Raw genomic sequence first — 15,564 nt, 5'->3', positions numbered from 1 at the left:
TGCACATCTTTTCCCTCAAACTCCCACTGAGAGACACAAATCAAAATGGCGTGGAACTATCCTGGAAAGTGATCTCTGAAATAGTTTGGACTCGGGCGGCCGTCCGGGGTCCACATGATCTTGGCGAGTTATTTATCGCACCACTCTCGCTCAGAGGGAACTTCTCTTGGCAGAGCTCCTACAAGTGCTCCAAGGGGGTTCTGCTGTAGACAAACAATCCTTTAACAATTGCTGAAGTGGTCCGCGGAGAGGACAGCAATCCCTTTTATTAAAACCACTTGTCTGACATGGCGTCTCTCCTTTCTCTGGCTAAGGTGCTCCATGATTGTTTTCAACCCTTTTTCTTTTGCTTTGACTGCTTGCTGCTTTTTTTCTTTCTTTCTTTTTTGTGCCTTTCCGTTGGCCTGGGTAAGGCTTGTAAAAAGGGGCTGGAGGGGGATATGATCGCATCCTGAACACAGTAAGTTGTGGCTTGGCCCGAGTCCAGCTTTGTCTGCGTCTCTCCCGGGCGCATTCTCATCTCCGGCACGCTCAGATTCCTCGTCTCCAGAGCACTTTGCCGGGCTCGTTGACTTGCGGTTGGGGAGATGAATTGCGGGGTATGAGTATGTTTGACAGATCTGGCCGGTCGCAAATGGACACGTGTCGAAGATGCGTCGGGGAATAGCCGTTTGACGTGGTGTTTGTTTAGATTATTTTGTTGGATGGGTTGACGGTATCACGCAGTGTTCGCTGACCCATAGTTATGTCGACACAAGCCAAGAATTCTGAACAATGTTGGCTCAAGGGTGCATACCGATTCTGTCCTCTGCGTTCATTCACGTGTCAGTCAATGCAAGTGGGACGACTTGACAGACATCCGGGGAAAGGCCCAGACACTTCTGGAATATAAGCCCAGGACCTTCTTGGGGTGAAACAAGAAGCAACCACTCAGTCACCATGATGCAATCGCAAATATCAGTATTACAGAATTTGAGCACACCGTCCGATGGCTTTTAAATGGGAAGCAATTTATTTTTTCACATGTCATTCATCAAATTGTTTCAAATAGTTTGTTGGATGTGTTGACAATACCATGCTGCTCTCTTGACCCGTGGAAGCCATAAGCAACGAGCCAAAAGACAACAAGAAAAATCAAAAAGTCTTAAAAGCTGGAACAATTTCAAAATTCGGTGCAAGGGGAAGCAGAGATTGATCGAAAGAGAGATCGACTTTGTCCGTAATCCTTTCCAGTTTGCAGATGACAAATAATGTGAAATAGGGCATTCTATCTTTTGCATAGCAGAGCATTCATCACGCATAAGCACTCGCCATACGGTTTTCAGATTTAGGAAAAGACGAACAGACGCAGAGCAGAGACTTTTTCAAGACGCGCTGTAATCCATTTTCAAAGCACCGAGAATGACAGATTCTTTCATACAATACGGTAATGGCTTTAAAGTAGTGCAAGAGCTGCTACGTATAAGAGGGTCTTTTTTTTCGGGGAGGGGGAAAGAGGAAGTTTGGGAATGGGCCCTGGAAGTTGTTGGATTAACAAGGATGTCCTCCTTGACCTGGGCGGGGTTCCCGAGAGGACACTGAGGGAAAGATTGGCCCGGGATGCTACTTCTCTGTGTGAAGACAAGACAAGGCTGCAGTCATAATAAAAAATAAAGACACTGCCAATGCAACTGATCGTAATAAAATATAGCCAGGATTGATGTCGTAATAAGCTTAAACATAAAAAAACAAGGCCAGCTTTACAAATCACGTCTACTCCAATGCTCAAGTCAGACTTGTGCGAAGATATATTTCGTGAAGCGATGTGCCTGCAAACTTCCTCTTAGTCATTACAATAAGGGCTAAAGCAAAACTGGTTATTTTCAACATGTCTTTTGGAGGAGGAATGTGAATTAGTTCTATACCCCATTAACCAAAGTGACCTGAATCTTTGTAGCAATTGGATCAGGTTATAAGATTATGGAAAGGTGTGCTTTAATGTCCCCACAGGGAAATATGTGCACCTCAGTACATCTGGGAAAAATGTGGAATGGTTCTCTCAATGAGGTCAGCTGAAAGGTTGCAATTATTTATGGAATAGGTCTCTGGACGGTCTTAACATGTATTAAAAAAATATACACGTACAATCTGAATGTTGAGAATTCACTGTATGCCGTAGTGGAAAGTCAGCGCTTGACCCATGATACAGGCCTAAACCGAGGTCTAGAGTCATAACAAACAAAAGTCAAACTTAACTGGGACTAAACCAACAATTTAGTGACACAAAGGCACCACAGCGTTTTCCATCTCCCCAATGTCAAACCAAAACTACCGCCCTCGTATGGATATTTTTCGACTATGATTTTTGTTCTTTTTTAGCAACTGCAATCACTCTAAGCTTGGTGCTTTCCCAGATCATGGCTCCAAGTGACCAAAGCCGTACCCATTTCCTGTATAGTCTCAATCTCTTCGCTCTCCTCTCGCATGATAAAGTCCAAGTCAAATTGTATCAAGGAACAACCTGCTTTCCCTGGAGGTTAGATTATTTTAACCCTGATTAGCTGTTTACAAGTTTATTCCGAATACTTCAAATGTGGACTTGCTTTTTTAAATTTTCTTTACGACATTTCAAAAAAATTCCTCTGTTGCACTTAGCGGTTGTTCCGCTGCCAACATCTGAGAAATTTTATTTTAACGGCGCGTGATTCTGGCACTGCTGTACAATGAGGTGTTATATTTGGAATAGCATCGAGGTCTGCTTTTTGACACGTTGAGTTCGACTTGGACTGGACTTGTGAGAAGCAGATGATGCAACGTGGAATCGTTCAAAGCGAGCGGCCAAGGATAACGCGAGCTGGAAGTCTGTCGACCCCCACCTCACGTTGTCTGAAGCGTATAATGAAGAGATTGCACCATTATGAAAAGATGGCTTCCTACGGTTTTATGATCACATGAGCTCAATGTTTGGAAGCGGAGCGTTGCATCATGAACTCCGGCATTAGGACATTTTTATCACCTAATGATTAAGATCGATTTCTATTGCTAATGATGGTTAGGACAGCACAACTTTGGAAAAAATAAGAAACTCATGGCTATTGATATTCAACCAGATTCTGGGATGGCAATTAGATAGATTTGTCGTTTTCACAAGACTGTTACCAAAACATTTTTTTTTTGGGTGTGATTTTCCCTGAGTTTTACAGCTTTCATAGTTTGCTCAAATGTCTTGCTTGTTTGGGAAACGTTTGGGATGTGGGAGAATTATGCTATTACTTTCGAAATTCCGCAATTTTGTCCCATTGACTAACAATGGGGTTTTCAGCAATGTTTTAGTTAGTTCAGCTTTCGCCATACTTTTCCAACTTCATTCATTCTTCTTTAGCTTGCATGTTTTGCTTTTAAGAAATGGAATTGTGGGGATTCCACCCATTCAATGGGACCTCTCATTCAAGTCATGTTTGCATTTTGTACTTGTTCCTCTTCAACTACTACAGGTTTACTTTCCTTCTGCAGATTTTTCCTTTTTTGTTTTTGGGAATTCTGGGTTTTCTTCTATTTGTCTTAAAGCAGAACTAAGTAACTTATGCCCCTGTAGGCCATAAGCGCCACTGCAGGTGTCGTAGCATGTTGCGTTCTTTTACTCATTCATTGTCCGTGAGAGTAAAAACTACGCTGACAGAAAAATCAAAGGGAGAGAGGGATATCGTACATCCTATTACACAATGGAGAGAATTTTTGTGACTCAATCTTGTAAATACTGCTAAAGTGGTGCTAACCCGCAGCTAGCTTTGCCCATTAGCCTGTTAGCTTCTTCTTCGTGATTTCATTATTAATGATATTCATCATTGTGTATTGGGCCTCCAACCCAGCACAGGCAAAGTTGCAATTGTAGTTTTCTAGCCTGAGACACCGGGGGAGATGAAAGACCCCCCAATCATCTCATTAACACTTGTATTACCCCCAGAGGGACTACGAAAAGGATTTATTAAGGTAAACAAGTTACTTAGTTCTTCTTTAATAAGACATCAGTGTGTCTTTTTGCATTTCTGCCAAATTTTCTGCAATGTCAAGTTTCTGATTAACTTTTGGTATAAGAGGTATTTCCCAAGATGGACCAGCGAGCATCTAACAACTACTTGATGTATTTGGGTAATTAGAAAGTACAAAACAAAGCATGTTTTTTGACATTTGCGAAAATTGGGCTTAGAAGGGCACAGCGGGTTACGTAACCACCGGCAGCTGGTGGGCGGAAAGTTCAAAACTCATCTGCATAATATTGTTCAAATCAAATCCAGTATTATTTTTCATAGCCCAATATCACTCTCACCAGGGCTTCCCAAATATGGTTGATTTGACAAACAGGAACCATTTAGAAACAATAAATGTAATGTACAGTTTAACAAATATCCAAATGAGCAGTCAGCAGGGAGCTTATGAGTCGTTGCCCTGAGGCGTTTTTCATCCTTGGGCCTAATTCCTTGAGTGTAAGGGAAAACTCAACGGACGGACAGGCTATAGATTGTGGTGTCCATGAGCAAGACAATTCAAAATTCAAACAACAAACATAAGTTGTCGTTTTGCCTTCTATTTTCTGCATCTTTCCTCATCTAAACCCTAACCAGGTGTGGTTCTTGCTTGAGCATGACCATATAAGTAGTTTCTGGCAGTCCTATTATGTTGGGGAAGATAAGGTTGGCTGCAGTTTACTCTGGGTTTACGGTGTTCATTGGCGAAGCATGCGAAATATTACTCATGTTTAATACAAACCACTGCTCACTTAATTAATCAGTCCGTGTACCCTTATTAAAAACAACTGCTGCGGTAAACGACAAAATATGTGCATTTTGGGGATTGCACTCAAATAATGGATTTTTTTTTTTTTGCTTCTGTATTGGCTTCTCCACTTCATTTGTCTGCAGGGAGCTTCGCTGGCGTGCAACTTGGAGGCTGAACCAAGTGATGATCTGCACTATATCTTCTCTAGATATAAAGGCTATGGTAGCAGTTTTCCTTTTTTTGTCACATCGAAAAATTTGCCTCTGCATTTAACCCATCGGGACTCGTGGCCAACTTCTCTTTCTTGATCTTTATGGCTGTGTTGTCAATGTTTGGCTCTCACTGATTGTTGCAAATGCATTACCATTGCTAAATGTCTGCTCCTTCTCACAGTGGTGATTGCATAATGTCCCGAGCAAGGGATAGAATTAAAATATATTATGTTGCCATATACTTTGATCTTGGTTGACCCGACAAAGCCGAGTGTGCGTGACTCTAATGTGCAGTGAAAGATATACCACCTTACTGATTTTCAAAGCAACTTTAAAAAAATGTGTTCCTTACGTGAGTCCAACCTTTCCGCCTTTGAAGGAGATTAGGGGAACATTGTGCACCAGAATAAAAAAAAATGAAAGAATAATGAGACAAAAACACATGGATTTTGGAAATACTGTATTACAATCCAGAAATTTCCAGTGGAATTTTCTGTTTCGTCTAATTGATTTTGACAGAGTTGCAGACAACTATTTAAAGCCACAGTTCACTTTGTAAACTGAATAAAATGCAAGCATTCATTTGAAATGAGTCTTCACTATGTTATTCTCCTTACCTGGCTCTGGAGCGGGACTCATGGAGTTAGTGGTACATTTGTATCCATTTGCAGCCATTAAACTGAATTATAAATACGTTGGCTGATGCATGCAAGGTTACTTTGTCACTGTGTTGTGGCATATTGATTTGCACAATCTAAACCAACTATATACCTGATTAATCCTGCTCAAAGCATTTTGCTCGCTAAAACTACCTCCAGATTGGAAGATAAACACTGCATGTCACAGGATTCATGTGGACACAAATCGATCATCCAATGACGTGCCTTTGACTACCCGTAAACTGTCCACGTGACCCACTAATTTGTAGACGAGAAGTCATCGACCTAAGCCATTATGTCAGAATACTTGAATCACATTCATAATAGCCCTTTACTAAGAAAACTAAGAAAACAACATGAAGTATAACAATGTGCCTTTGGCTTGACAGTATCAGGGAAAGTTATAACTAGGATAACATTCTTCGCAGTAGGTTTTATGAGCAGAGAGCAAGGATCGATTACATAACTTGTATTCAGCGTCTAAATCACACGACCTGTCGTTTGCACATACATCATAATCGCAATGGGAATTTGGCCACTGGATGAAATTTATCACCGCTTTTAGCAAGAACTCTGGCCTCAGACCTTCTCGACAAATACCTTCCATCACTTAAGGTCCGTAATCGACTGGAACCCCTTGAATCATTCAGACGCCTCCATAAATTATAAAGCCAGTGGCAGCCAGTTAGCAGCACCTGCAACTCGAAACAAGCTCTGGGTGTAACACAATCTGTGAGCTTGTAAACTAATGTGTTGTACCTGCTTCGTGCTCGAGGTTTGGTGAGGGAGAGTGCAGACGGCCAAGTGAGAGAAAGTCCAGGGTGGGCCAGTTTAGAAACGATGTTTTGATTGAGCCACATAATAAGATCCAAACTTCGTCATTGAAGGCGCGGTGAAAAGATAACAATTTACATTTTTCGCCTCCAAAATACTTTCTTTTCATAGCATTCTGCCTCATGTGAATGGAATCAGATCAGGCATTAGATCAGTCATTTAGCAAATAGTCTAAACACAAGCAAACCCCTATTGCACCGCCAGCCACTCAATGCGCAAAAACACTTGACTCCTTCACCCTTCTCCTTCTGACGCATGGTTTGAACCGAGCTAATTGTGCGGTAGCCTCTTCAGTGCGTTTAGTTCCTGCCCCATCGCCTCCTATGCGCCGACCCTAGTTTGCCGCTGACAACCTCCCCCCCCCTGACCTCGCTTCCTTCTCCCTCCAAAGTAGTTCTTTGATATCTCCCTCTCCCTGGGGATTGTATCGTTAATGCGAACCACAAGCTTTAATTATTGCTCAAAAGCTGCACTTCCATCCTAATTAGCGCTCTGCTCTGCTCAGAAGTGGGCCGTGTATTATTTACACATCAAGGGGACATGCGAGGCAGTGTGTGCGGATAAATATTCATTGTTTGTTGACTTTGCCCCCACGCTCCCTGGGCTCTGGGAGCGGCGAGATCCGCCGCTGTCATTGTGAGTGACTTTTTTTTTGTTTTTGTTGAAGGGTGTACGGGGGCTTGTTCTTCACTAATTATTTCACTCGCACAAGCCATTGAGTCCAGAGTCGCTTTAATAAGTGGACTACATCCCAGTCAAGTCGGACACATGAAAGATGTTCCATAATGAGCTTGTAATGGATGGTTTCATAAACAACAAAAAAGAATGCCATTGGAAATTTGGCCCCTGGTGTGCTGCAAGTCTGTGACACCATTTCAGCCCCTGCTCCCATGAGCTTTTACTTCTGGGTCATCTTAAATGAAGTTGTGAGGTTTCCAAAAAAAAGCGGGCCATGGCAGCTGTTGAGTTGGGTTTCCTGCCACTATTCAGTTGTAGACGAGATTTATAGAACACAAGAATCTGCTTTTCCGGTGCAGGGAGTTTGAACAGAGTGGTGCATGGGATGTGACACCCAGCGCCGTTGATTCAAGGCCTCACCTCCATTGTCTATTCTTTGCAGACTTGCATACTGCAACTGCTTCTATTGTAGAAACACTGGAAGTGTTTCTTTTCTTTGTCTTGTTATGCCTGAGTTCTAAGTGAAACAGACATGCAAGGCGTCGTATTGAGGGAGAGACTGTTCCATAACTTACAGGCCTTCACAGACAGAGCATTTTGTCCGCTGGCTGTTCTTCTGTAAGGCACCTCGTAGTCACCTGTAGAGGTGTCCTGGCACCAGTATGAGCACGCTTTGGTATGTGACACTGCTGTATATAGAGATTCCAACGATTAAATTGAGTTTGCGAAGTTTCCAGAATCATCAAATGGACTGGGTTGTTTGAATTGAGGTTGTTTTGCCTCTTCAGCAAAAGCTTCTTCTGCTCTCACTATCAATAATTTGCAATCAATGTCAATCAATAGCTGTCAGTATATACATCCTCCACTTTGATGGTGAGACTCTGGATAACTGAGAGCCCATAGAAATGCATTTAGCGCCAATGATGACAAAAATTCAGTTTGTGGTAAATCATGCAACAGATTTGATGGAACAATGGTTAAAATAGGCCACCGTTTTTCCATACTGAGATATGTTCTTACCTGAGCTTAGACGAGTTGATACGTACCTGTGTGGTCTTTGTGCGTGCCCGTGGAAGAGCGTGGTAGCTTCTATACAGTACATTGGGAGAGGCCAAATGCTAACAACATCTTTGGTCATTTTGCGTGACTGAGGGCACACACAAAGACCAGACAGCTACGTATCAACTTGTCTAAGCTCAGGCAAGAACATATCTCAGTATGTAAAAACGTTGGCCTGTTCCTTTAACAGAAGAGGTGTTCAATGCAGATACTGGGAAGAAAGTTATCTATAGGATAAACCTGGGATTACATTGAAGTGAGAAGTCCCGACAAGGCAGTAAAGGCAATTACAAAGCCAAACCCCGCGATCTTCTGAATTTTGGTTTAACTAGGCCCTGTGGCCGAAGTCTTCAAAGTGGGGCCCGCAGGACAAAAAGCGAGATGGTGCTTTTGCTGCAGGCGACTGGTAACTGGTACATTTCTGACCTCCAACTCGGAAAAATTCCCCGGAACGCAGTAACTGGTAATTACAACTTGTAAACTTGGAGACTTTACTGTAGATACGAGCTGAATACAGCGATACAAGTGGGGAAATATGCCATGTTACAAGTTGCGTGGAATGCAGCGTTCGGATTGAAATCTCCCTCAATTCTGTGTGCACTATCGTCAATTGTGTAGAAAAGCCAAACGGCATACATGTTGGTCTTTCTGCATGTTGAAGAAAATAATGTTCCTGGGAATAAGGGTTGATCATGTTAAGCCTTCAGTTTCCTATATAATTGTAGAGTGCTTGCATTACAGTAATGCATGTACCTCGTAGCAGTAGCTGGCAACAGAAATGGAATAAGTAGCCAAAGTGCCCGAACCTAATTTGTTGGCCTTTGCAGATAGCTTGTAGGGACATCCTGCAATGCTTGGGTAAAGATTTATCATAATCACTATCAACACTGGATATCTGATCAGCCGAGAATTTAAACACAGCTTGCACAGATTTATCGAAATAATAAACAACCAATGCGCAGCTAAATGTCTGTTATGATTCCGAAGTGGGCCTTGTTTACTGGCCTTGAAATGCATATTTGGGTTAGCGTTTGAAGTGAAAGGGGATCAGTGCTGAAACGGAATATGGCCACTGTAGAGGGAAACATTTGAAACCAGAAATGTCTCACTCTCGCTGTCTCTGGGGTTTCAGCTTTCCTCAAGGCCCAGGCTGTATTTGCATTGTAGATATAGGGCACATGCAGGAGCAATAATCAGTTGTGCAAATGGCCCGTGTTAGAAGATCTCTATGGTGTATCAGTATATACGTTTTGCATAATGGGTCTACAGCCAACTGCGCACTGTGTGAACCTTTTCTCAACGTTCATGACATATTTGTAGCATAAAAGTAACTCATAAGAGAAAAAAAGAAACAGAAAAAACGGTTGGCGATCTCTGCCTTCGATCATCCAAGTGTTGAAGCTTTTTACGTAGGAGAGGAGGAACATCTTTGATTCGTAGCCCAGTCCAGATGACAAATATTGAAAAAGCTTAAACTATGAGGGAAACTTCCAAATGAGTGAGTGATTAAATAACTAAATGTTGGTTCATTTTCCGTGAAATTTGCAAAAATTATGATCCGAAAATGACACGTTGAATTTCCCCGTATGAATTGCAAGCGATTATGGCAATATTAAATGCCATATAATTTACCTCAATTGATATAATGAAGCTTAAATTATGGAACAGTAAAGCTCATGCAATGTATCTTGAGGGAAAACTGTCATACTGTGTAATGCATAGTCATTATCCACGGGGTTGAGTAAAATATAGAACAAACTTGAAAGATCCTATGTGGGCGATTAGTAAATAGCTTTGCATTGGTATTTAAAGCAGGTTCTGACCAACACCTGGACCTAAAGGAATAAAGTAGTTTAAATTAAGCTATGAGCAAGCAATGATTCTTAGTTATTGTTTGAGCGCTGAAATAATGAGTCTGGGAAAGGTGTGTGGCCTTTACTTCCTGACGTCAATCACAAGTCCATGTCTGTTTTTAATCAGAACAACTTAAAACTTTTGGAAATCAAGGGTTTTACTCTCGCAGACGTGACGCTGCGTATTGGAACCCATCGTGGAATTCCCGCTTCGGACGTCCTGTCTCACGGGGGGTCTGTGGTCCAATGTGATGTCTGTTTATTTTTGCTTTAGAGGAGATGAAAGTGCAAATCCCCAAACTATAGCAGAGCTCCATCTACTGTTACGCTTTACAGTAAGTCCGGGTGGAACAGATAGCCTCAAGTCAATTTGTAAGCCATCGGGTTTCCATGAGCCCCAGTGACAGTGGGGGCTCTGAGGTCTACCAAAGAGAACCACAATATCAATTCTCCATATTCGAGATGACGGCTTTCAACATTTGAGAATTGTATCTGGACCAATGGGAAGAAACCACACTTGTGAACGGGAGCTGATGAAGAAAAATACCATTGTTACCGATGTGTGACCGAAAATGATAGAGATACGGCAATCTTTCCACAAACAATAATTTCTGTGCATGAACAAAATAGTGCCTTAAAGCAGTACTAGGTAACCTGTTTACCTAAAAAAAATCCCTTTTCTCCCCCTGGTGTCTCTGGCCAGAAAACCACAATTGCAACTCCGCTGCCTACGGGTCGGAGGCCCCAGTACACACTAATGGAATCATAGAGAAGAAGCTAACAGGCTAACGGGCAAAGCTAGCTTCGGGGTAGCGCCACTTAAACAGTATTTAGTCAAGTTTGAGAGAAAAAAAAAGATCTCCATTGTGTAATAGGATGTGCAATATCCCTCTCTCCCTTTGTCTATTCTGTCAGCGTAGTACTTACTCTCACGGTCAATTAATGAGCAAAAAAACGCGTCATGCTACGACACCTGCAGTGGCGCTTATGGCCTCTAGGGGTACGAGTAACTTAGTACTGCTTTAATAGTTATATAGTCTCCAAGAATTAAATGTGTACAGTTTTTGAGTTCTTGCGAATGGATTGTGGAAAATGGAACTGAATTACTGAACGTTTGCTTTTTCAAGTGGCCATGGTTTGTGGCCAAAACCTGATTGATTTTGGAATGTACTGTTCTTGTGATATTCGCATTGTGTCACCTAATATTACGGAAACAATACTTTGGCAACTTAGTGTTCAGCCCTAATCGTGTTCTCGCCTCCAGCCTGACCATAGTATTGAATTAGCACATAGATAGGGACGATAGCCAGATGAAGAAAAAATACTTTTTCTTTTTTTGGAATGCGCAATTTGGTTAGACTTAATATAGTAATCTGCAGAAATGGTGTTACACCATTTCTGAGACGTCTGTGTTATTAAAACCTTTTATGCCTTCGAATACCGTCTTCCTCAAAAACAGATGTCCTATTGTCAGCTGCAAAATTACATTCGGTCAAGTCACTCGCCCTGAAGTCCATGCTAATAAATTACTGTTTGGATAAAGCCATGCTTCACTCTGCTCCGTTTCTGACCTCTCGAGTCACTCTGCCACACTTCATCATTTCACAGTTTTCTCTCCGCCGCCTCCCGAGACTTCGAATCATAACTTTCCCCTCGCTTCTGCTGCTTCTTCATCATCATGTGAAATCCTAGATAGGCGACTCTTTTTTTTTCTCCCCTCACAGCTGCTGCAGGTTGGCTCTGCTTTAATGGAAAAAATCTTTCTCCTTTTGTGCAGGTGGAGATCACGCTTCAAGACGTCAATGACAACCCGCCGGTTTTCCCCAACGATATTATGGACCTGACCATTGAGGAGAATGTGGGAGATGGCTTCAAGATAATGCAGCTAACCGCCACCGATGCAGACGAGGTAATTATTTTGGAAATGTTGGAATTTGGTCGTGATTATGTCCATCCCAAGCCCATTTTCCACTGCAGGGCTTTCCCAACAAAATACTTATCCTGGGAAACGTTTTCAATTGGCCTCTTAACTTCTGCCCTCAATATGTTAAAACAGACAAATGAGTCATTCCAAGGGTGTTTTTCAGGGGTTGTTCTAATATGGTCTTGTTGACTGAAGTTAAGTCGATCAGGGTGGAAAAAAGTTGCGTGCTAAACATACACACTCACACCTGGACTAAAGGATAACATCTTTAAACTATTTTAAGTGCAGCGTAAACAGTCGTACACCGCCTGCATATGCATACGCACACTTCATGCTAAAAGAGGAAGATTAAAGAAACTGGATTATCATAAGAATGTGCAAAATGGATTTATGCAAACATTCACTTTTTTGTTTTGATTTTTTACCTTAAAGTAGTTCCATTTAACTTTTTATAGTCTCAGTTCCTCTGCAGCAGACTGGGCGGATCGGGGCGTGTTTCCACCCTAACATGAGCCAATCTGCTCCCACCCGGAGCAGTTTGCTTTTGGAATCTTGTTTATAAAGGAGGAATTTAAGCAAATTCAATGTTCTAAAAAGCAGAAATAGACAGAATTCCACCATATTTAACCAAATGCTTTCCTGTTTTGGCGATTAGCAGATGTATTGTATTGCAAGTTAATATGTTTAACTAAACATATTTTGTTAAATTAATTGATGTCATACATATGAGTTCTAAAGTCATAATTATAAGTTAAAACTTATGAATATAATGTCATAATTTTGACTTCTTAAGTTATATTTATGAGCTTATAGTTATGAGTTTTTAGAACAAAATTTACAGTGAACAGCTTTCAATTCATGCAACCCTCGAACTCCACATACACTTCGCTGTGCGTGCTTTATATATTTAAAAAAAAAAACTGATGGCTTTGTAGATGTTGGATTATTAAACAAATGAGAAGGACATTTCATGAGGCTTTCAGCTGCATCAGAACAGGTTTATCAGTTCACTATGTATTTTTTTAAATTTTGCATCCGTAGTCTCGCACTCTCAAACACACTCTCTTTCATCCTGGCTTATTGTAGATGCTTATAATAGTTGGGGAATCCAGCGTACGCGGAGGAAACCTACTCAGACATGGGGAGAACATGCAAACTCCACACAGAAAGGTCCCGTCCAGGTGGGAATCGAACCTGGGATCTGTGAGGCATGAGCGCTAACTGCTGAACCACCATGCCATAATGCTAAACTCTGACTGTATTAGCCGCTAACTGTTGCTGCGTCTGCTGCTTCAAACGTTTGCGATCTCTGCACTTGTTTGTGTTTACATGGTGAGGGGACGGGAGAGGGTGAGGAGGTGCCCTGTGAGGTGAGGGAGGTGCCCTGGGAGGTGAGGTAGGTGCCCTGTGAGGTGAGGGAGGTCCGGCGCTTGTCTGCTACTGCAGGACAAAGTTAACTCGCTGTTTCAAAGGTTCACATTGATCGAGCTATGCAATGTGGAAATGCAACCTTTCTGGTCCCGCAAAATGGAGTAGCTGAGGGCAGCTTTAAATCCATTACATTATGGAGATTTGTTGAAATGTTTTGTACAGATAGTGAAAGGATTTCCAAAAGTTAGTTATAAACAGGAAGTAGAGCTTGACCTCAGCCCTACAAGACAATACAAGTGCATAGGCCTGAAACACAAATTGGTTTGGTGGCTCCCACTAAATCCAACCACTCGTAAGTGAACCATGTTGTACTATTTTTGATAGAAGATGCTTTAAGTTCCATCGGCACACTTTTATATCCGCTCCCTCTCTTCACTTTTCCCTCCCTTCAAAAACCCCTTCCATTCTAAGTGATAATGTTATGTGAGACCTATAGCGGCCACCGGTGTCACAGAGCTGTAAGAGGCTGGTGATCAATTCTTCTCTCCGCTGTGCTGATAGTCCCTCTGCATTTGCTATAGTTCACATTACATCACCGGCATCACTCTCAATTAGTATAAGGCTCCATCTTAGGCCGCTTTAGGCAGGATATGGACATTAAATCCAGCAGTTAGCCAAACACAGAACCGGCCCGCTTCTCCCAAGGCCTGCGGTTCCCCTCGCAAAGCCAAACGACCCAGCAGAGCCAATGGAAAAGTCAAACCGTACAGGCGAGATACTGTATTAGGAGGAGGGGATATGGTCGGAGTTTTAATGTTAACTTATGAGGCCACACTTCTTTTATGGCACAGCTGTTCGCTCCTGCTGCATGTGCTCTGAATGTGAGAAAAGTCATGTACACTCTCCCTTCTGGACTACTCTTTTATCTTAATGCTCCTTCAACTGTAAATCTTAGACCTGGCCTTTTCATTTGGGACGCTTTAAAGTCATTATTTGATTATTTTGTTCGGCGAGTGCCAAGTGCTCAGTACTTTGATGTTTGAGTCGTGCATATGGTTTTGAAATCAGCGCGTTGGTTTTACACTCATTTTAATGTAAGTCAGGGTATAGAGAATATTTGGGTATGTTTTATCTGTAACGTGTAGGTTTACTCAAAACATAAACACAGATGTGAGATATTTTGTGGGAAAGCGTAGCACAATAGTGAGCTCGCTGGAAGGTTTGATAATAACACCTCTACAAAAGTCTGATACTACTTTTTTACCTTCTCGGTAACACTTTACATTACGGGCCGGCCAGAGGTAATTCTAGATACTTATTGTGGTACTTACGGTGGTACTTACAGTGATACAGTGGTAATTCTAGGTACTTATGGTGGTACTTATGGTGGTACTTGCAGTGGTACTTACGGTGGTACTTACAATGGGAAAAAAAAGTATTTGGCCAAAATCCAATAGAATGTCTATGTGAAACTGACCAAATACTTTTTTTCCCCACTGTACATTGGTACTTATGGTGGTACTTACAGTGGTACTTACAGTGGTAATTCTAGGTACTTATCGTGGTACTTAAAGGATACTATAGTGAGAATTGCAAGGTATGTACTTCTAGATACAGTGGTAACTCTTAGTAATGAAGGTTGTACTTCTTGTTTTCTCTATTGCTGATTTATGTTGTTTTATAGTCACAAAATCCTAGAAATTGCTTCTGTGTGTAGAAGTACCACATTTACTACCTATGAATTGCTGCTGTAGTATCCTTGAATTACCAATAAGTACCATTGATGTATCACTGTAACTACTAGAAACTATCACTTAAAGTACCAAATAAATAGAAGTACAACCTTCATTTCTAAGAGCATTACCACTGTATCTTTTAGTAATGAGAGATGCAGTGGTAACTCTGTGTCTCCCTAACCCTAATCCTAACCCCTAACCCTAATTACTAGCAATTACCACTTTTAGTACCATAATAAGAACCTAGAATTACCACTGTAAATGCTAGTACTTACCACTTTAAGTACCACAATAAGTACCAAGAAGTATCACTGTAATTACCACTGTAAGTACCACAATAAGTACCACTGTCATTACTAGTAATTACCACTGTAAGTAGCACGGATTTACCGGCCCGTAATGTAAAGTGTTACCTGTTACTCTGTTACAAAATATCGGCCACTGCTTCCTATCTCTCACAGCTTATCTTTGGACGTACATTTA

General features: G+C 41.7%; 1 protein-coding gene across 2 annotated transcripts in view; it reads left to right on the top strand.

Annotated features, from left to right (window-relative positions):
• Positions 1–15,564, top strand: part of fat4 (FAT atypical cadherin 4) — a 135,020-nt gene that overhangs the window by 62,120 nt on the left and 57,336 nt on the right. For both annotated transcript variants that reach the window (XM_079557214.1, XM_079557213.1), the window contains exon 2: positions 11,828–11,959. In XM_079557214.1, the coding sequence (XP_079413340.1) occupies positions 11,828–11,959 (132 nt within the window). The remainder of the gene's footprint in view (positions 1–11,827; positions 11,960–15,564) is intronic.

This window comes from Gobius niger, assembly GCF_951799975.1.
Source record: "Gobius niger genome assembly, chromosome: 5".
Classification (NCBI taxonomy): domain Eukaryota; kingdom Metazoa; phylum Chordata; class Actinopteri; order Gobiiformes; family Gobiidae; genus Gobius; species Gobius niger.
Note: the sequence above shows the minus strand (reverse complement) of the source record. Positions and strands in the feature narration are given on the sequence as shown.